Source organism: Barbus barbus, assembly GCF_936440315.1.
Source record: "Barbus barbus genome assembly, chromosome: 31".
Classification (NCBI taxonomy): Eukaryota; Metazoa; Chordata; class Actinopteri; order Cypriniformes; family Cyprinidae; genus Barbus; species Barbus barbus.
Window position 1 is genome coordinate 16,797,880 of NC_136759.1, and position 22,419 is coordinate 16,820,298.

At 36.3% G+C, this 22,419-nt stretch overlaps 1 protein-coding gene across 6 annotated transcripts; it reads left to right on the forward strand.

The window, feature by feature from the left end:
- Window positions 1-1,463: 1,463 nt before the first annotated feature.
- LOC306851517 (phosphatidylinositol-binding clathrin assembly protein-like) lies at window positions 1,464-21,304 on the forward strand. Of its 6 annotated transcripts, XM_079387808.1 has the most exons (22): window positions 1,491-1,996; window positions 5,881-6,023; window positions 6,130-6,205; window positions 6,519-6,621; window positions 6,951-7,044; window positions 7,182-7,293; window positions 7,741-7,847; window positions 7,933-7,974; window positions 8,866-8,951; window positions 9,141-9,264; window positions 10,532-10,665; window positions 11,638-11,729; window positions 11,854-12,006; window positions 13,310-13,393; window positions 13,633-13,722; window positions 14,240-14,350; window positions 14,553-14,660; window positions 15,010-15,040; window positions 15,117-15,216; window positions 16,267-16,326; window positions 16,654-16,758; window positions 16,990-17,101. In XM_079387808.1, the coding sequence occupies exons 1-22, from the start codon at window positions 1,867-1,869 to the stop codon at window positions 17,080-17,082; spliced, it is 2,178 nt and encodes a 725-aa protein (XP_079243934.1). In that variant the 5' UTR covers window positions 1,491-1,866; the 3' UTR covers window positions 17,083-17,101. The 6 variants fall into 6 exon arrangements, with proteins under 6 accessions (XP_079243931.1, XP_079243933.1, XP_079243934.1 ...); XM_079387805.1 differs by lacking the exons at window positions 11,854-12,006; window positions 13,310-13,393; window positions 16,990-17,101 and adding an exon at window positions 19,938-21,304 and having other exon boundaries at window positions 1,464-1,996; XM_079387806.1 differs by lacking the exons at window positions 11,854-12,006; window positions 13,633-13,722; window positions 16,990-17,101 and adding an exon at window positions 19,938-21,304.
- The last annotated feature ends 1,115 nt before the right edge of the window (window positions 21,305-22,419 follow it).

The window sequence follows — 22,419 nt, forward strand, 5'->3', positions numbered from 1 at the left end:
ATTGTGAAATATTTATTTCATTTGTAAAATATATGGCTTGGCAAGCATAAGAAACGTTATTCAACAATATAAAAAAAATGTTAATTATTCCAAATGTTTGACCATGGTGTATTGAGCGTCTGTGGAATGAATTGTCCTTTACTATGAAACAAGGCCTATGTATCTTTAATAGAAAATCACACACGCGCACACACACGCGCACACACACACACACACACACACACATACTCTAACCCTACTCTTCACAGACAACTTTCTGCATTAAAAAAAAGAATAAATAAATAATTCAATAATACAAAAAAAGTATTAAGCAATTTTTTGTATTTTTAGTCATTTGGTTTACACGAGTCACAACAAGTGTTCTCATAAACCATGTTCATGTTGTAATACCTATGTCATTATACACATGTGTGTCCTCATAAACCATATAAACCTGTACACACAGAATTATGTGAAAAATACACAAGTCCTTTTTCATATTTCTCATCCTATGAGTTACGACATGAGTATAGGCTAGATTTAGCAATATATAATTATGTAATAAGTAGTGTAACAATTTCAGTTACTTTACTAAAGTAATGTAACCGATTACATTTCATTACTTTTCAAAATCTCTAATGTTTTCAACTGTTAATCATTTTCAAACATGTAAACTAGGCAGGGTTAACCGTTCAGTACACAGCACTGATTATTGTCATTTTCAAAATCCTCCATCACTTGAATTAAGATTATAATAATTGAATTTTAAAGCACAGCTGCTACAAAATTAGACTTACTTTGAGATCATTCTGAGGTTAAATACAGATTTAAAACCATAACAAGAAATAGTTTAGAGCTATGATTTCTGAAACCAAATATTTGCGACCGGGTTATGACAGGAAACACTGGCATCTAACGAAAAAACAGTTAATCTAAAAAAAATAAATAAAGCATATGCATAAACCTAAATAGTAAATAAAACAGTTTAATAAGCATGTGTCCTATTCGATGTCCTAAACGCCTGAAACATCAGTGTCTCATATTTTAGAGCAGTCAATGCAATTTGGGAAAGAAATCAGTTCATCTGTATGTGGGTGTGTGACTGTGTGTGAAAAAGTCCGATGTAACCCCCTTTGTAATCGTTAACATTTTCATAAGTTACATGTACAGTAACTATTGACTCCTCATTAACACCCTATATTAGAAACACACCTGAAGGGACTGCCTTATGCTTCTTAAAAACATGATAAATTATTGTGCAGAGGACCAGGGATATGTAAACTGTTGCATTTATCTAAGCATTCAGTCACTAATAAGATTTATAACAAAAAAATTATAGATATATTTTTTAACGTTAAGATAATAAAATATAAATCTATCTAATCAAAAAATCGAACTATTCCAACACGCGGAAAAATACCCGAATATATTCTTGATTGTGCGTTTATTTGTAATGGAGAAGGCGTCTGCCTGCATCAGCGGCCAGTGTCCTATATTCCTCCAGCTCTCATGGAACAGCACAGGCCCGCCATTTCACTGAATGCCTTCGCTGCTCTTCAATCCTGCGGGTTTACAGAAATAAAACAGACGGCGGGATTAGTGTCGGGACACCAGAGATGAGTCACGAGCCTTTACAACGCGCGAGTGAAACCCGTAACAATGTAACAATTCCGCGCGAGATATTCTTTAACATCATTTGTGGATCCATCATCGTCTCGCGCAGCGGATAACTGTGTGCAAGGCTTCCCATCTGCCTTGTCCGAGCAATCTTTGTCTCCCCGTGTTCTCGTATCGGTCGACCAGGAACTGTGAACACTATCTAGTAGCAGCGTGAATTTCAATATTCATACGTATTATTTGATTGTCGATCGCTGGAAAGCTTTGAAGATGTCTGGGCAGAGCATTACAGACAGGATAACTGCTGCTCAGCATAGCGTTACTGGATCAGCCGTATCCAAAACAGTGTGCAAGGCAACAACTCACGAAATAATGGGTCCTAAAAAGAAACATTTGGACTGTAAGTATTACCGGCTGAGTGTTTAACATGAATTGCGATGATGAAGGTGTGTACAGCTGTTGCTTTGATTGTTATGGCTACGATTTTAGGCTGTTGTACAATGGGCAGGCCCTGCTCGTGCTAAGCTAATGTGCTTAGACAGACTCCTGTGTAATAATATTGAAACACAGGCCATTTATGATAAACTGACATGCATCACTTTCAACTGTATCGAAGCAGGACTGTGCATGTGCAATACTGCGATATTTATATAAGCAAGAAAGATGGGATTTTCGTTAAGTTTGATCCCATAATGCTTTTATAGTGCCCAAATCTATTTTAATACAGTTTATGATCTCATGTAGACCTCCTCAGCATGGCCATGCTGGTAAATTCTGCTTAAATGTTAATTCCTTATAATGCTCATTGGGCAGAAATAAATCAGTGCTATTGTTTTTCTTAGGGGGTTATTGTAAGGAAGGTGTATTCGGGTATTTGATTCTCATATTCGTTTGGCGACAAGCTGGCAGGTGATGTTAGTGAATGCTGTGCACCTTCTTTAAGAAGTGCTGGTCTAGTACCAGTCTAGTAAGTCTGTGCGTGAGAATAGATCTCTATTTACGTCTGTCTCAGCCAGGCCTGACTGACTATTTAGTTCTTACAGTGTTATAAGACAAGCTATGACATGTTTGAAGGACTGTAGTTAGGATTTCAAAAAAGGACAATGTGGAAATTGTTCTCCGCATCCTTAGAATTATTTGCACCTTTCATGCATAATAATTCAATTTCATTGCATTTTACTCCAATGCAAGTAAACTTAAAAAGATATGAAAATTCTGTCATTAATTACGCACCCTCAGGTCGTTCCAATGATGTAAGACCTTTGTTCATCTTCGGAACACAAATTAAGATATTTTGAAGAAATCCGAGAGCTTTCTGACCCTGAGACAAAAATGCGACTACCACTTTCAAGACTTTTCAAGGTAGTAAGGTAAGGACATCGTTAAAATAGTCCATGTGACATCAGTGGTTCAACCGCAATTTTATGAAGCTACGAGAATATTGTTGTACGCAAAGAAAACAAACATAATGAATTTATTCTACAACTTCTTCTCTTCAGTGTCAGTGTTCGATGCGCATTCATTTTTGTTGAATAATTGTTGAATAAAGTCTTTATTTTTGTATTCTTTGCGTAAAAAAGTATTCTCGTAGCTTCATAACATAACGGTTGAACCATTGATGTCACATGGACATTTAATGATGTCCTTACTACTTTTCTGGGCCTTGAATGTGTCAGTTGTGGTGCTTACTCAGGTTCAGAAAGCTCTCAGATTTCATCAAAAATATCTTAATTTGTGTTCCAAAGATGAACAAAGGTCTTACGGGTTTGGAATGACATGAGGGTGAGTATGACAGAATTTAAATTTTTGGTTTACTATCCCTTTAATAATTTTAGTTTTAAAGGGATAGTTTAGCCAAAAATGAAAATTCTGCCATAATTTACTTGCCCTCATGTCATTCCAAACCCCTATGAGTGTCTTTCCTCTGTGGAACATAAAATGATATATTTTGAAGGAAGGTTATTATGGTTAACTAAAACTGAGACCTTAAAGGCAAACTTGATGTACTAAAATAACTAAAACTGAAATAAAAATAAATAAAGTACATATACACTACTACTAAAAGATTTTTAATGTTTTTTAAAGAATACTCTTCTGCTCATCAAGCCTGCATTTATTTGATCCAAAATACAGCAAAAGCAGTAATATTGTGAAATATGTTTACTATTTAAAATAACTGCATTTCTATTTAAGTATACAGTATTTTAAAGTATAATTTATGTGATCAAAGCTGAATTTTCAGCATCATTACTCCAGTCTTCAGTGTCAGATGATTAGGGCTGCCACTAACAACTATTTTTATTTCGATTAATCTATCGACTAATTTTCCGATTAATCTAAACCAGGGGTTTTCAACCTTTGAGGACATGCGTCCCCCCAAGTTTGTCTAATTTAACTCTGAATGGATGATTCAGCTGCGGGCGCCATCTTCTGGTGAGACGCGGGAATTAATTTGGCGCGCGACTCTCGCAGTGCATTCTGGGGATTCTCTAGCCGTTGAGTGTACATCGGTTGTATACTCGTTTTTGCGGTGCATTGTGGGATTAAAGGAGTGCACTCGAGAACATCCACTATGGTTTCGAACACCACTTAAAATGGCTGTCCCCTCAAATAGTGCACTATTTGAGGGTATAGGGGGCGATTTCGGATACAGCCGACGATTTTTAAAAATCGACTAGTCGACTAAAATCGACGAATCGCGACAGCCCTACACATGATCCTTCAGAAATCATTCTAATATGCTGATTTGCTGCTCAAGAAATATTTTTTAGTATTTTCATGAATATCTAAAACAGTTGAGTACTTTTTTCTGGATTCTTTGATGAATGAGAATTTCTGAAATAAAAAGCGTTTGTAACATTATACACTATACCATTGAAAAGTTCGAAGTCTGTATATTTTTTGGATATTTAAATTGATCAAAAGTGATGATAAAAGACATTTATAATGTTACAAAAGATTTCTTTTTCAGATAAATGCTGTTCTTCTGAACTTTCTATTCATCAACGAAACCTGAAAAAAATTCTACTCAGTTGTTTTCAACATTATAATAGTAATGTGTTTTTTGAGCAGCAAATTTTTTTAGCATTTCTGAAGGATCATGTGACTGGAGCAATTATGCTAAAAATTCAGCATTGAAATCACAGGAATAAATTACACTTTAAAATATATTCAAATAGAAAACAGTTTTTTAAATAGTAAAAATATTTCAAATATTTACTGTTTTTGCTGTATTTTGAATCAAATGAATGCAGTCTTGGTGAGCAGAAGATAAATCTTACACAATCTTACTGTTCAAAAACTGTTGACTAGTAGTGTAGATATATATAAGAAACTAATAAAATGACAAGCACACAGCAAAATTACTGAAACTTTAAAATTAAAACGAAAACAGAAAATTTAAAAATTACAAACAAATTCAAAATATTAATAAAAACTATAATAGCATCTAAAAAGTAACACTGCTTTGAAGAATGTTAGTAACCAAACATCTTTGGTGCCTATTGACTTCCACTGGACAAACAAAAAAACACATACACACACACACTGAAATATCTTCTTTTACGTTCCATGGGAGTTATACAGTTTTACAGTTTTTGGGTTGAACCAACCCTTGAAATTACAATATGTCACATAAATTATGGTTACTTATGGATCTTTTCACCAAAAAAAGATGAACTGCTTTTGCCTAATATGGCTATATATTATTATTATTATTATAGAACAGATAAGATCTGATTTTGAATATTTCCGTTGACATTTTTTGTGGCAAGGGCTTTGTTTTTTAGAGTAGGAGTGACATAACTGGATGAATCAAAGTTGGCAGTGTTCTGGAGGCAGCTGCCTTACACCAAACCAACAAACCAACCACACGACTGAAGTCAACCTCATTCATTCAGATAGTAGCAGCTCATCTGAAACTGCACTACATCACTGTCTATGTGACGACTACTATACCACAACTGTTTCACTCCCCTAAAGCATATTAGCAGAAATGCAGTAAACATCTCATCTAGAAAGTCCACCAGCAGTGTTAGTAGTGGGCTGTGCAATTCCTGTTACATAATCCAGAATAAAGCACATTTTATATGTAAAAAAGCTTATATATGTGGGCTCTCTCCACAGAGTATTATTTTTCTGTTTTCTGTTATAAATGCATGGTAATCCTTTGATTTATTATATTTTAAGCTCTATTACCAGTGCACTCCGTTGACTCAGTTCTTGCCTGTTCACCCAGTTATTAATGTCAGTAGTTCATGGAAATCTCCTTTGTTTCTATTGTAGACCTGATACACTGTACCAATGAGATGAATGTGAACATTCCTCAGCTGGCAGACTCTTTGTTCGAGAGGACCACCAACACCAGCTGGGTGGTGGTCTTTAAGTCTCTAATCACAACACATCACCTCATGGTATACGGGAACGAGGTGCGTGACCGTGGGAGACCTGTCCCAACTTTTTCCCCCCGTGCACTAATAAAGATCTGCAAATAATTCTATGCATTAAACCTTTTTGTTATTATTTTGGTTACAGCGATTTATTCAGTACTTGGCCTCCAGGAACACATTATTCAACCTCAGTAATTTCCTGGACAAAAGTGGCCTACAAGGTACAGTATTGAACTATTTATTTCAGGCTCTACGGAGATTTCATTTTTCTTTCGTGCTCATCTTTGGATGCTTTACAAATGGTTGTAAATTAAGCATTTATTTTACGGCCTTTTATATTATGTTATAATAACATTATTTTCTTTTTTAATTTATGCAATTTGTTTTATAATAATATTTATAACATTCACTTTTTTACAGTTTTAATTCAACATTTCAAATTCCCTTTTTTCTGATTGTAGCACTACTCCTTAACATTTATTCTAAATAAAATTATTAATTTCTTAACTGTGATATTTATTTGTGTCTCCCTAGGTTATGATATGTCAACATTCATTCGGAGGTATAGTCGATATCTGAATGAGAAAGCGGTTTCATATCGACAGGTGGCATTTGACTTCACGAAAGTAAAGCGTGGGTAGGATATTTTTTATACATTTTATAAAATGATTTTGAATCTAAAGGTAGTATCTAGTTCAGGTGTGCTGAATTTTACATTAAGTGCATTATGTAACTCAAATGTGATTCATTTGACCAGCAAATTGTTCACTCAATACAAAGCTGTTGTTTTTTTTTAGCCTTAGCTGTAGTTTTTGTTCTAAATCATTTGAGGGGGATTTGTGCAGCGCTAGGTTTGAAGTGCTTGCATTAAGTGCTTGAAGTCATTGCGCTGGATCATCCACTAAACCTCCATGCACTGATCCCCCTAATGTCATTTGACCTATATTTTAAAATCTTTTCCTTAAGGGTGGACGGAGTGATGAGAACCATGAACACAGAGAAGCTTCTTAAAACCATCCCTATTATACAGAACCAGATGGATGCCCTTCTTGACTTCAATGTAAGCTGACGGTTGATCTATATACATGCATGTTCACTGATAAAAATGACTTAAGAATACATGCAATGATTATGTATTCTGTAGAAGCAAAGCATTTGTGTTGTATATATCTAAAAATGTTTTTTTTGTTTGTCCAGGTCAATGCCAATGAACTCACCAATGGGGTTATCAATGCAGCCTTCATGCTCCTCTTCAAAGACTCCATCCGACTTTTTGCAGCTTACAATGAAGGGATAATAAACTTACTGGGTAGGTCTTTCAGGATGCTTTTATCTGGATTCTAAATAAATAACAGAATGCTGTATAAATACACTCTCTTCACTTTTATGTGAAAGATGTACATTACAGATTTGAGGTAAATATTTGTTTAAAGGAGTAGTTCACCCAAAAATGAAACTTTGCTGAAAATCTACTCAAAACAGATTTGGAGAAATGTAGCATTACATCACTTGCTCACCAATAGATCCAGTAAATGGGTGCCGCCAGAATGAAAGTTTAAACAGCTGATAAAACATCACAATAATATACAAGCAATCACACAACATCATTTAACGTCTTGTGAAGCAAGCTGTGTGTTTGTAACTTTAAACCATTAATCACTTTAAACTATAATCTACTTTTAATCTATAATCTACACATGTAGATAACAGCGTAGTGCTGATTAATAATGCTTACTTATTCATCTACGTCTTACAGAAAAGTATTTTGATATGAAAAAAGTCCAGTGCAAAGAGGGTTTGGACATTTACAAGAAATTCCTTACTCGAATGACCCGGATCTCAGAGTTCCTCAAAGTGGCAGAGGTAAGATTCTCATGTGCTGTTCTGGTTAGCAAGGGACTTCATTGAAAGAGCGCTGTGTGACATATTTGTTCTCCACACCTCACAGCAGGTGGGAATAGACCGCGGGGACATACCTGACCTGTCTCAGGTAAGACTACACTATTATTCTGACTTTAACACCTGCACTCGTTCTGCATTATTAACTATCCTGAGGATTTTCTGAAACTGTTATGCTTTCTCTCTTACGTTACTTTGCACAAATTTCTGACTTAAAGATGCATGCAGGTCATTAGGATGCGCATGTCACTAAAGATTTCTCAGCTTTTCTGTCTTAACTTTTCCCTGTCTACAGCAAATAAAGGTGTTATGGGCTCAGTGGAGATTTCAGAGTATTAATTACACTAATAGAGATAATAGAATCATGACTTGAACAGTTACGTATGCTGACAGAATATGCAAAAGGTTCTCACTCAGATACAGCTGTTGGAGCCATTTTGTGTCGAGTGTAAATTTAATTTAAATAAAATCTGTATACCAATATATTACTGTTTTAAAAATTTGGAGTAAGACCTTCATATAGAGTACAATTACAGCACAAACACATTTCAGATGATGAGTATATTTCTGAGAGTATGGGTTCATGATTATAATATTAATGTTGATGCATCATTCTACACAGTGACATGCAGTAGTATTGGACACCTTGGGAGTGAGAACAGTTTAGTATATGCAAATGTTAAACATGGACACATGAAAAGGATAGATTATTATCCAAGGCAAATTCCATCATAGACTTATATAAGAGGAGATTTGAAACTCATGCATTATATGTCTGACCAAGACCACCTTTATATTCTGTATTTCCTTTATCTTTCCACCTTCTGTCCACCTTCAGTTTACCGTGTGTGTAAGTACTTTTCTGACTCTTTTCTGCACTCCTCTGCACTGCTTAATTCTTATTGCAAATAAGCTATTTACTGTCTTTTCATTGGAGGCTTGATGCAGTCAGTGCTGTATTCCTGAGTAAATGTTTGTGCAGGCCCCCAGCAGTCTTTTGGATGCCCTGGAGCAACACTTGGCTTCATTAGAAGGAAAGAAGGTGAAGGACTCCACTGCTGCCAGCAGGTGGGCCATTCATGTGTCACATTCAGAGCTGAATACAAATTAATGAGTTCTAACAAATGCATTATGTCGACAGGTCTTGATGGATTCTAAATTATAAGAGCTTGTGCTTGACAAATACAGGAGTTCTGTATACTCAATTTCCATTTGATACTCACAGAAGCCCAATTTATCTCTCCCCGACTTTTGTAGGGCAAGCACACTCTCCAATGCTGTATCATCTCTGGCCAACACTGGCATGTCTTTCACCAAAGTGGATGAAAGGGAAAAGCAGGCAGCTCTGGAGGAGGAGCAGGCGCGATTGAAAGCTCTAAAGGTACATAACAGAACACGTATCAAAAACAATTTCACCCGCCAGAGGAAAGGATTTCCAGTATTTTCTGTTCATTTTTGCCCATTTTTCTTTGGTTCTTTATAGATTCCTGTTTTCTAGTTGTATGTGCACACATTTGGACAATACTGTATATACTTCTGCATTGTACATTTGTGTGTGTGTGTGAATTCAATAAATTCAGAAACAATTCAGGTAGTGAAAACCGTATTTACAGAAATTCTACACCGTGTGAGAAATTCGTATCATAGATGTGTCTCCCTTATGTATGCGTGGTGCAAGAAATCACCTTAAACCAGGTGTGATTTGACTCAGATCTTGCCATGAAAAAAAAAAGAATACAGCAAATAAGAACAAGCCCATAACACACTTAAATCCAAAAGTGTTATCTTGGAAATAAGATGCATATACCAAAATATAGTGACCTGCAACTGCCTAATTCATTAACGCCATAAACTGGATTGCTTTATGAGCCGAGCCCGAACATCAATGCCAAAGATGGATAATAAGCCTTGATTATAATAAGTGGACTTGGCAACACTTCCAGAGTGTGCTCTGCAAAGCAAGACATAAAACAACACATCTGTCGACAGTGGTTCAGTTAAAACTCAAAAATAGCAGATACCAAATGCACAAGATGGCAAAACATTGCTGTGTTTACAATGGTGTCACTCAATTTTGAGAGTGAGTTCTGTTCTGTACACTCACAAAACTGTAATTTTGGGGATTCTCTAACATATTTAAATACTGTTTTCACTCCTTAAGCTTTACAGCATGTGTGCGTGGCCTTAGAGGACAATATTTAGTTTGTTAGATTAATCATGGGTGTCTTTTCTATACGTGTCTGAAGCTCATAAACCATTCCTAGACAATATAATTGGTGAAAACTTCTTATGTGATTGGCTGGCTACTTCCATAAGTCCGAATGCACAGGGTTTTTAATCAGAAAGCTTTGTGTACAACTTGCCACGCTGCTTCAATTCACACTTCTGGTTCTGGGATGAATGGTAGAAAAAGTTGCCAGACAACCAGAATTTGCTAAGATTATCCAACTGAATCTTTGATTAATATTTATCAGGATTCTTTAAGGCAAATAAATGTTAAAACAATTATCTGAATGAGCTTGGTATCATATTTCAAATGTATACTCAAAACATCACACTAATGGATGAAAAGTGGTTGGTAGGTTATTCTCCATTCCAATCAGATGGCTCCTTCCTGTCTAAAAGGTTTCTTGGCTTGTTGTATACAGGAACAGAGGCTGAAGGAGCTCTCCAAGAGGCCTTCGTTTGCCACGACCGACACTTCTCCGGTCTCCACCACAGCAGCATGCATCAGCACAGCTCCTGCCATCGACCTGTTCTCCACTCCCAGCTGCTCCAATGGGTTAGCCAATCAAATCTCTTCACAGTGGACATCTCAAGCCATCCTAAGTGTATATGACTTTTTTCTTTCAGATGATTACAATTGAAGTTATATTAAAAACTGTCCTGGCTCTTCCAAGCTGTATGAATTTCAGTGAATGGTGGAGATTTTGAAGCCCAAAAAAGTGCATTCATCCATCATAAAAAGTGCTCCACTTGGCTTCGGGGTGTTAATATAGGCCTTCTGAAGTGAATCAATGTGTTTTTGTAAGAAAAATGTCCATATTTAAAACTTTCTAAACCGTAATCTCTAACTGTCGTACGCACATTCATGAGAGAGTGGTGTCCAGCGGATGACGTGGGACGTAAGCGTAAGCTCCTGTCAGAATATGCTAGTCTTGCAAGGTTTTTTTTTTTTTTTTTTACAGCAAAGGAAAACCAGTCTCCTCTTGGCTTTTATTGAAATCCTCCAACATTTTTCTTTACAAATCCTCGTTTTGTACTTCTAATTCATGACTGGTGTTGTGTTTTGCTCTCTCCTCTGCTTGCTTCCTTGTTCATCACTAATCACCGGAGCTTACGCTACGCATACATCCTACGTCATCTGCTGGAATACCACTCTCTCGTGAACATGCATACGAAAGTTAGCAGAAGCTAGAGATTACAGTTTGTAAAGTTTTAAATATGGATATTCTTTTACACAAATGCATCACCTTTATTAACCCCCCGAAGCCACGTGGGCCACTTTTTATGATGGATGAATGCACTTTTTTGGGCTTGAAAATCTCAACCCCATTCACTGCCATTATAAAGCTTGGAAGAGCCAAGATATTTTTTATTATAACTCAGACTATTCATCTGAAAGAAGAAAGTCATATACACCTAGGATGGCTTGAGGGTGTGAAAATCATGGGGTAATTTTCATTCATGGGTGAACTATCCCTTTAAATCGGTTGGGTATTAAGACATTTTTGTTTTGTTTTCTGATCCTCAGTGCCCTGAAGATGGAGAGCGACCTTTTCGACTTGCAGACTAACTTTCAGTCAAGCATGCAGCCCGGACCCTCTGTGGCCACGGCATGGGGAGGTGAGACCCTTTGCATGTGACCGTCTCAGAGATTCAGCATGCTGTAGCCTTCTCTGTGTTAACTTGAGTCTCGTTCTAATGTCCTCCTGTTCGACTCTTTCTTTCTCTCCTTTTGCCTGCTCAGATCCTTTCTCTTCTTCTGAAGCTGTAGATGACTCCATTCCAAACCTAAACCCTTTCCTAACCAAACTTGTTGTTGATGGTGCTCATCTACCTGTTATGTCATCAGATGGTGTTAGTTTCTCCTCTAGGACGTCAGGTCATGAGATTTTTGGTGGTAAACACACTTTAGTTTCTTTATTCCAACTCATCCATTCGCCCATCCAAAGTGTTTAATTAGTTTGAGTTTTTCTGGTTGTTGAAAGTCCCTCGTTGTTTTGCATGGACAGTGTATCCCATTGTATCCTCTGATTAAGTTCGGTCACATCGTTCTTACAGTTGAGCTTGGCGTCTGAGTAAGAATGCAGTCTGTAATTGGAGACTAAATGGAGGCTAGGTGGCAGTACTATAGATAACCCTCAAATAATGTTTGTACACAGAGCTTTGTTTTGGCTTTGTTATAGTGGGGCTGTTTCATTAATTACAGTTTTTATCTTGATTTAAAGCTAACATTAAAGTGGTTGTAGATAGTGTGAGACCAAAACAGCTGGAAAAATGCATGTTAACTGGGTGTAAAGAGAGACAAATAAACAAGATGATATAACTACATTCTGAATAGATTATTTTGCCCAACTTCCAACATATTTATGATAATATCCAAATTTGAAGAACAAAGATATACACCACCATTCAAAAGTTTGGGGTCTGTAAGAATATTTTAACGTTTTGAAAGTCTCTATTCTCATCAAGGTTGCATTTATGTGATCAAAAATACAGTAATATTGTGAAATATTATTACAATTTAAGGTTACTGTTTTCTATTTTAATATATTTTAAAATGTAATTTATTCCTGTGATTACAAAGCTGAATTTTCAGCATAATTACTCCATTCTTCAGTGTCACATGATCCTTCAGAAATCATTCTAATATGCTGATTTGAGGCTTAAAAATATTTATTTTTATATAATTTTTTGATGAATAGGAAGTACAAAAGAATAGCATTTTTTTTATTGATTTTTAACCATTATAAATATATTTACTGCCACATATCCTTGCTGAATAAAAGTATTAATTTCTTTTATAGAAATAAAAATAAAGGAACCCAGACTTATAAGGGTAATATATAAAAGTAGGGCTATCAAAGGTAATGCGTAAACACATGCGATTACTGAAATATTAAAAATAACAAATATTTAATGTTCTTCTTTAAGACTTTGTAAGATGCAGTTTTAATAATTACCAAAGGTCAGCAAGTGAAATATAAACAATGAATGGGCATATATTTTAATTATTTGACAGCAACTAATCAAATTTATATATATTATTTTTGAAACATTCTGAAGTGTTCTACAACAAAAGTTTGTCAGAAAATCACGCATTTCATTCCAGTTTTCACCCCAGTCTATCTTTGCCTTGTAAAGGTTTAGTAGTTCAACTATAAAGCTATAAGTGAATGATTGTTTTTCCTTTTCCACCATAGATCAGTACAATCCCTTTATTGATTCAAGTTCATCTGTATCAACCAATTACAAACGCACTGTGCGGATAGAGCACTTAATCTCAGGTACCATGATGCAAACCATCCCACCTATGTTTCCCCTCTGTCTGGAAACATAGGAGCACTGAAGCAGTGTACAGGGACTAACCTGTGATGATCCCTGCTGGATGCTTTTGCCTTCTGCACATGGCTGTCTTAATATTGCTGTTTAAATACGCTCTTTACTAATCCACTCTGAATCTCAAATGTCTTTATGTCTGTAACGCTTGCCGTGTTGTTTCTCCTTCTCCCCGCCTGCCTGTCAGACTCGTTTGGTCAGCCGTCTATGGTCCAGCATCTCCCAAACCCCTCTCCCTTCCAGTCTGAGCCCTCCACTGTAGCAGGCCTATTCAGAGGTAGGGAGCCTGTGGCTGGAGGTTGCCTTGTGTGGTGCTGCACCCCTTTGTGATATATGTTTCCCTTTGTCTCTAATGCTGTCTGATCTAACATAATATAACACCATTCAAAATCAGATCCTTAAAGGGATAGTTCACCCAAAAATGACAATACTGTCATCATTTACTCACCCTCATTGTGTTTTATGCTTTTTGGAGCTCAACAGCCAGAATACTCATTCATTTCCTTTATACTCTTTATGTTCATAAAAAGTTTAGAATGACACAAGGGTGAGAGAACGATGACAGTTTTTGCATTTTGCTGAACTATCTCTTGTAGTTTTTCAGGATGTCTTGTGCATGACTGTAGTTTACACTCCACTAACTTTGACATGTGATCATGGACTCTAGTCCACTTATTGGCAGCACTTGAAGTTAAATTTGGCATTGTTTCAACTTGTGTATTCTTCAGACGGTGTCCTAGTCTATATTGTGACTTCTGTAAGAAGGTTTAAATGGCTTTTTGTACCTTTTGAAGGATACGGAGCTTCTCAAATCCCTCCTCCACAGAGCTCAGGGGAGCTGCGTGTTGACTTTGAGTCTGTTTTTGGTACTAAAGCTGCCTCGTCTAATAGCCTGGATACAGATGGTAAGGCATTTTAGGTAAAATCAAATGAAAACACATCAACACGTAATCAGAAGTGACAGCATTAAGTGATTTTAAACTTGGCTTTTATGTCTATCTGTTTCTTATTTGCTTTATTATGCTTATGTGAAGCACACTGAATCACCATTGTGTATCAAATGCTCTATTTAAATATACTCACCTGATTTATTTGTGAATTTCACAGCAGGGATTTTAAAACCCACTGTGGCCGGATCAAATCAGTACTCCAATCAGCTCCCAGAGAAACTGGTGTCAGACGACCTGGATTCTTCCTTGGCCAACCTTGTTGGAAGTAAGTGTCAATTATTCACAAGTTGCATAATTTGTTTGTCAGAATATGATGCTAAAAGGAAGATATTATACATTGTTAGGGGCCATTTCACAAAGAATGCATTTTTGTATAAATATATTTTTGTATATCATGTATAAACGTGACATTCAGGCCAGTTATGTGAAGAAAACACAAGGTCTGGATCAAGTAGATGCTGCAAAAAATGCAAGCAGAATTGTCAGTGATGTCTATTTAGTGCATGTTTGCATAGAGAACGGCCTTGTGAACGGCCCCTGATTTTCAAACTTTGTTAAAAAATTGAAATGTACCTCTTTAAAGTCTTCATAAAATATATATTTTCTCACTATAGATCTGGGCATTGGAAACGGTACCACTAAAAAGTAAGAATTTTGCCCATTAATATGCTCATTTTTCATATTCTGATTTGGTTTTATTATTAGTCAACTGTTTTCACAGTGATATCCATTGGAACCAACCAGGAGAGAAAAAATTAACTGGTGGAATGAACTGGCAACCCAAAACTGCTCCATCTGCTACATGGAACCCTGTCTCTATGGTATAGCTGTATTTTATTTTGATAAAATTCCTCTGTTCCAAAACCCAGTGAGCTGTGTACATAAGCAGCTACCTTCTAGGGAAGCATCCTTACCTCTTAAGGCTGGAATACATGGAATATATTACATGACTTTTAAAATCTGAACAGATTTTAAAAACACACTTGCCAACCTTGTAAATGGTTACAGAGAAAAACTGAGCATTATTCACTAAATGAGTGCCTCATTGCTAGGAGACAATGATAAATGCAAATGTGTTCTAAAATAATCTCAAACTATCAAGCATGTTTGAAATCCGCTGAGATTCAGTCTGAAGAGTCTGTGCCCTTCATAAACTATGCGATTTTCTGCTAAATTGTCAACTCTGACTCAACAAAATCTGCAGAATGGCTCTGACTTTTGATAATTAGTGTTGACTCCCCTAGACTGCTAATCTGGGCATGAAATTAAGGATGAACCACTGATGTCACATGGACTATTTTAATGATGTCCTTACTACCTTTCTGGGCCTTGAATTTGGTAGTTACTTTGCTGTCTGTGCAGATTCAGAAATCCCTCGGATTTCATCAGAAATTATCTTAATTTGCGTTCTGAAGATGATCAAAGGTCTTACGGGTTTGGAACAACATGCGGGTTAATAACTAATGACAGAATTTTCATTTTTGGGTCAACTGTCCCTTTAAGTGATCAATTTAGAACACTATATAGGCAGCATACACTAAAACACTCTATACAGGCGACTCAACTGAACAAGTGATTTCAGTAGCATTTGAAATTAGCTAACAGTTCAATACTCGAAATATACAGCACACAAACATTGGTTAAAGTAATATATCTGCATTACATTAATTGTTTTAATCAATGCTTCTCAGTATTTGAAAGAAATGTTTAAATCATAACTGACAGTTTTCTGCCTTTATCTGATCTCACTGAAGTGCATTCAGGGATTTTGCTAAAACAAGGTGTCTTAAGATTTTTGGACCAGAGCAAATATAATGAAATGAATCGCATATGAACTTAGGTGTTCTTATTAGTCTTTATTTGTTTTATAGCCAGCATCTATCATGGCTTTCCCTGCTACAACACCTACAGGAATGATCGGATATGGCATGGTTAGTCTTTTTTTTTTTTTTCAATTACAGTTACAATTTTAGTAATTTTGTTGTGTTGCGTTTTTGTCATTTTTATTTTTAAATGCAATATAGTTTTTACTCATTTTAATTTCAGTTTAAGTTTGTTATTTTGGCATCGAGTTAAATTAAATGAAAATGAGGAATGTTGTTTTGACAACTAGCTGAAATAAAAGGTTTAAATGGACTTTTCCTGGTTCATTTTAATTCAGTCAATGTTTATTTTCTATGGCTTTGGTTTCATTTAACTATTAATAACCCCGCTGTGAAACCAGTTAGCAGAATTGAGGTTGGTTGTGATTTTTGTAGCCTCCACAGTTGCCCTCCATGAGCATGATGACCCAGCCCACAATGATATACACACAGCCGGTCATGAGGCCATCCAATCCGTTCGGATCAGTGTCCAGCGCACAGGTACAGCCCCTACAGTCTCTCTAACCTTTCATGTACGTTACGTTGTTCTTCTGATGAATGTAGCTTTCTGTTAACACTCTTCATAATCATGGTCCATTGTGTTCTGATGGGCCATGAAGACAGAGAACTCCCTCCCAAACTGCAGATCATTCCTCTCCTCCTCCACATGTGCTTCTCCCTGTCACTCCAAACTCTTTCCTTTCTCTCTCTGTGTTATTCTCTCTGCATTAGCCCTCCGCTGCCTCTAGCCCTTCCAGTCAGAGTCCTCTCAGAGCCCCAGGACAAGACCCCTTTGCACAGCTCTCTCTCAAGGATTTCTTGTAGAGCTTCGTCTTTTGTCTAGGTACCGCATGTGTTTGTGCTCACCGATGGTCTTGCATGCATTCATGATCAGTTTCATCTCGTGCCTCTTGCGAGATGCAGACTGTACAAATAGACTGCATATATATACAGGTGCTGGTCATAAAATTAGAATATCATGAAAAAGTTGATTTATTTCAGTAATACCATTCAAAAAGTGATACTTGTATATTAGATTCATTCATTACACACAGACTGATAGATTTCAAATGTTTATTTCCTTTAATTTTGATGATTATAACTGACAACTAATGAAAGTCCCAAATTCAGTATCTCAGAAAATTAGAATATCAATTAAGACCAATGCAAAAAAAAAAGATTTTTAGAAATGTTGGCCAACTGAAAAGTATGAACATGAAAAGTATGAGCATGTACAGCACTCAATATTTAGTTGGGGCTCCTTTGGCCTGGATTACTGCAGCAATGCGGCGTGGCATGGAGTCGATCAGTCTGTGGCACTGCTCAGGTGTTATGAGAGCCCATGTTGCTCTGATAGTGGCCTTCAGCTCTTCTGTATTGTTGGGTCTGGCGTATTGCATCTTCCTCTTCACAATACCCCATAGGTTTTCTATGGGGTTAAGGTCAGGCGAGTTTGCTGGCCAATCAAGAACAGGGATACCATGGTCCTTAAACCAGGTACTGGTAGCTTTGGCAGTGTGTGCAGGTGCCAAGTCCTGTTGGAAAATTAAATCTGCATCTCCATAAAGTTGGTCAGCAGCAGGAAGCATGAAGTGCTCTAAAACTTCCTGGTAGACAGCTGTGTTGACCTTGGACCTCAGAAAACACAATGGACCAACACCAAGATGACATGGCACCCCAAACCATCAATGACTGTGGAAACTTTACACTGGACCTCAAGCAACGTGGATTATGTGCCTCTCCTCTCTTCCTCCAGACTCTGGGGCCTTGATTTCCAAAGGAAATGCAACATTTACTTTCATCAGAGAACATAACTTTGGACCACTCAGCAGCAGTCCAGTCAAGACGCTTCTGACGCTGTCTCTTGTTCAAGAGTGGCTTGACACAAGGAATGCGACAGCTGAAACCCATGTCTTGCATACGTCTGTTCGTGGTGGTTCTTGAAGCACTGACTCCAGCTGCAGTCCACTCTTTGTGAATCTCCCCCACATTTTTGAATGGGTTTTGTTTCACAATCCTCTCCAGGGTGCGGTTATCCTTATTGCTTGTACACTTTTTTCTACCACATCTTGTCCTTCCCTTCGCCTCTCTATTAATGTGCTTGGACACAGAGCTCTGTGAACAGCCAGCCTCTTTAGCAATGACCTTTTGTGTCTTGCCCTCCTTGTGCAAGGTGTCAATGGTCGTCTTTTGGACAACTGTCAAGTCAGCAGTCTTCCCCATGATTGTGTAGCCTACAGAACTAGACTGAGAGACCATTTAAAGGCTTTTGCAGGTGTTTTGAGTTAATTAGCTGATTAGACTGTGGCACCAGGGGTCTTCAATATTGAGCATTTTCACAATATTCGAATTTTCTGAGATACTGAATTTGGGACTTTCATTAGTTGTCAGTTATAATCGTCAAAATTAAAGGAAATAAACATTTGAAATATATCAGTCTGTGTGTAATGAATGAATCTAATATACAAGTTTCACTTTTTGAATGGTATTACTGAAATAAATCAACTTTTTCATGATATTCTAATTTTATGACCAGCACCTGTACATGTATAGTTCATTTATTTTATTTTTTAAATGTTAAAATTATTTTATTAACATAAAATTGACAGTTTACTTTCTTAAAAAATATTCATGAGTGTACATTATTTCATGCTACTATTAATTAATAATAATAATAACAACAGCAACTACTGTGGGGAAAATGACTGAGTTCACCTTTAAAAAATTTGATAATTATGCCTGAATATATATATATATATATATATATTTAAAAAAGTTGTGGATATTTCTATAGGGGATATAATTTTTTCTAGTTAATCAGATATTTTAAGATATTTCATCACTTTTTAAAAGTGTTTTAAATCTTACAATTATTTAAAAAAATTAACACAATTCTTTCTTAATATGTCTCATTTTAAGTATATATAAAATATTTAATTATATTTTTTAATGATTTAATTATATGTAAAATAACAGTCACAATAAATTACTGCGTTCACCTGTGATATTCATGCCTGAATATATATTTGAAAGAGTGGTGGAGATTTTTACAGAGAATATATATATTTCTAGTTAAACAGAAATTTGAAGATATTTCTTTACTTTTTAAAAGTATTTTAAATGTTAAAATTGTTTTATAAAAATAAAACTGGCACTATTCTTTTTTTAATATGTTTAATTTCAAGTATATTAAACATTTAATTTTATTTTTCAACAGTTTATTTAATTATATGACAAATAACAGTAAGAACAAATGACTGAATTCACCTTTAAAACTAATATTCAGGCTTGATAATATATTTTTGAAAGTCATGGAAATTTCTATATGAAATATATATTTTTTCATTTTCCGTGAGTACAGTCTGTATAAAATGATTTTATTTATCCAGTAACCCCTAACTGGAAAAGTGATGAAGTAGAGGCCGTGCAACTTTCTGTAACACCTCTAAAATGTTTCTCCTTTTTGGTTGACATCAAACCCTCTTATTTTTGAACCCCTCTCCTCCAACCTGTCATACGGAGACTCTTCACTATCCAATCAGTTCCCAGTCCCAGTTTCATTCATAAATGTGTCACGTTAAGCAAGCAACGTGGGTCAAGAACACTGTTTCTTGTAGACTTAGCACACTGCTGTTTAAAGTATCTTTTTAATCGTACATTTAACTGTCTCTTTTTTCCAGATGCAGTTTATGTAACACAAAATGAAGTTGCTCCCTGATGTCAAACCATCAAGCTCTGTCCTCTGTGCTGGGATGCTCTTCAGAGGACCGATCCCACAACATACTCGACGTCAAAGATGTAAAGCAAGTGTGTTGAAAGACTGGGAGCATACTGCAATCATTTCGTAATTTGTTTAAGATGTCAAGTGATGCTGCTGTTCAACCCATAAAGGGATTCCTCATACATTTTATAATCTGTTAAGGTAGGTAAGGGCATTGAAAGACTTGGATATTTTGTGTTCTGAGAAGCTATAGTTTGATTTTCCTGCTAGGTTGTTTTTTTCCTTTGACCAGGAGAATGACCTGATGAGAGGTCTTGTGGCGAATGTCGACCTAAATCGGAGTACAACTCAGCATCTGATATAGTACGTGTTATGAAATAGTAACAGTAACTTTGTTTTACACTTTATCTTTTAGTTTCGACTTGTATTCACCGGTAGACCTTTCTTGCGTGTCGTTTGTATTTATTTATAATTAATGCCTAAAAAATAAAACAGGAGAGTTTACGAAGTACATTGGGGGAAAATATAAATAATTCAACATTATTCATGGGTGTTGGATTGTATAATGAAGGTTTAGACTTTTAAAATAGATATTATGTGAAAAATACACCTGTAAGCTAAATGATAGAGCACTAATTATTCTCTTAAGTTTTATGTCTAGAACAGCTTCCGGTAGATGAAATGTTTGCAGCCCAAGGCTATTGGGAGGGTAATCATTAGTGAATGGTTTGTTATACTGTTTAGTCGATACTGTGCTTAGGGGTTTTGCAATGAGATATTTGTCGGAGTAGAAAAGCACTTCCTCCGTGACTGTGAGGTGTTGCTCTTGGGAAGGGAGGTGTTCTGCATTATGCATGGCATGCCATCATTTTCACATGGACCGTAAAGATCTGGCTGCCCCTGATCTGAATGTTAAGAGTTGCCCTCATGTTTCAGACTTCTCGTCAAGTTAGGCACCCTGCTCTCTAAAAGTCCAGGAATACTGAATGGGAGCTGGACGCTCCTCTAGCTATTGGTCACGGACAGGGTTATTGATATCACTGTAAATTTGTAGTGTAAAATATGAGAAACGCTGACTGGGAGATGGTTCGAGCACTGTTGATCGGTGCTTTTATGTATATATATATACATATGATCATGTAGGCAGTTTGTCCAGGGGTTGGCTAAGGATGGTTTGAAATATGAAAGCAATTCAATCAAATCAAAGTTTTACTGAATAATTTCTGTGTTGTCCTCATGGATCTTCTTTTTTGTTTGTTTATGTATTTAAAAGATGTAAGAACAATTAGTGAACTCTTTCTTTTTCAAATAAAGTGCAGCTTCCACAAATCTTGTTTATGTTTGTTTTATGATCATGCATTAGTTTTTTCAGCTTGACATGATGGTTAATCATGTACTAGTCTTTATGACTTGCAAATACACCTAAAAATAGCTTATCTACCAATAGGAACCTGTAAATTATAATTTTTATGGCATTAATCTAATTGGTACAGTTCACTCAAAAGTCATAGATTCAATACTCTGAAGCTTAAAGGAGGTATACAAATGTTTGATAGATTTGAGAGTTTGTACTCACTCGTGTCTTTACACTGAAATCTGCTCATTTCAAAACCTTGCTCCTACTTGTTAAACATAAACCAGGTTAAACCTGTTCTAATATAAACTTTTTGAGGGAATCAAACAGACTACATTTTTCTATTTATTTTCCTTGAACGTACCAGGAAATAAAATAATATATACACACACAGATATGTATGTTCCTGGATCTGTTTTGAACAAACTGATTTGGTAAATGATTCAATGATTCACTCGTAAGTACAGTAATTTGTCGCCACCTACTGGTGTACTGGTGTATTTAACCTAAAGAAACACTGAAAAGTCCCCATATAGCCCGATTCGGACGGTAATTGTTTCTCGGGGACGTAAGTGATTTTCACCATATACAGGGGGTAGTTGGTGATTTAATTGCCCAGGACGTCTGTGTTTTTCTCTCACCACCCCCGTAAAAATCCCCGGCCAAATTACCTACTGTTTTTTGACAAACACCAAGGTCGTGTGGTAATTTAATTGCCGTCCGAATCCAAATATCTGAGTTTACGAGAAGAAATCGATTGAAAATTCAGCGTTTAAACCCTTTTTGAACACTCCCGAACACCGTAAGGTAATGTTAACTGTTGTACTTCGGTGTAATGGGCTAGTCGTATATCTCCGCCATCTTGGATTTCCGGTGTAGCGAGTGTGTGGATAGACACTTCCGGTTGTGTTAAACGCCAGTGCAGAGAGCCGGATAAATACAAATATTACCTTCTATATATATGTTTACAGGATTTATATTATCACTTCAAATGCAAATAAGATCTAGACTGCTATTATCACTATACTATAAATGTTAACTGTGCCAGTGCATTTGAAACTTAAGTATGTTTGTGTCCGGTGAATGA

Excerpts from the sequence above, each read along its gene's own strand:
- LOC306851517 (XM_079387808.1), top strand. The coding sequence starts at position 1,867 with ATGTCTGGGCAGAGCATTACAGACAGGATAACTGCTGCTCAGCATAGC. Across the intron at positions 7,848-7,932 it reads AGTTCCTCAAAGTGGCAGAG|CAGGTGGGAATAGACCGCGG; the intron begins GTAAGATTCTCA and ends CACACCTCACAG. Across the intron at positions 13,394-13,632 it reads GATAGAGCACTTAATCTCAG|ACTCGTTTGGTCAGCCGTCT; the intron begins GTACCATGATGC and ends CCTGCCTGTCAG.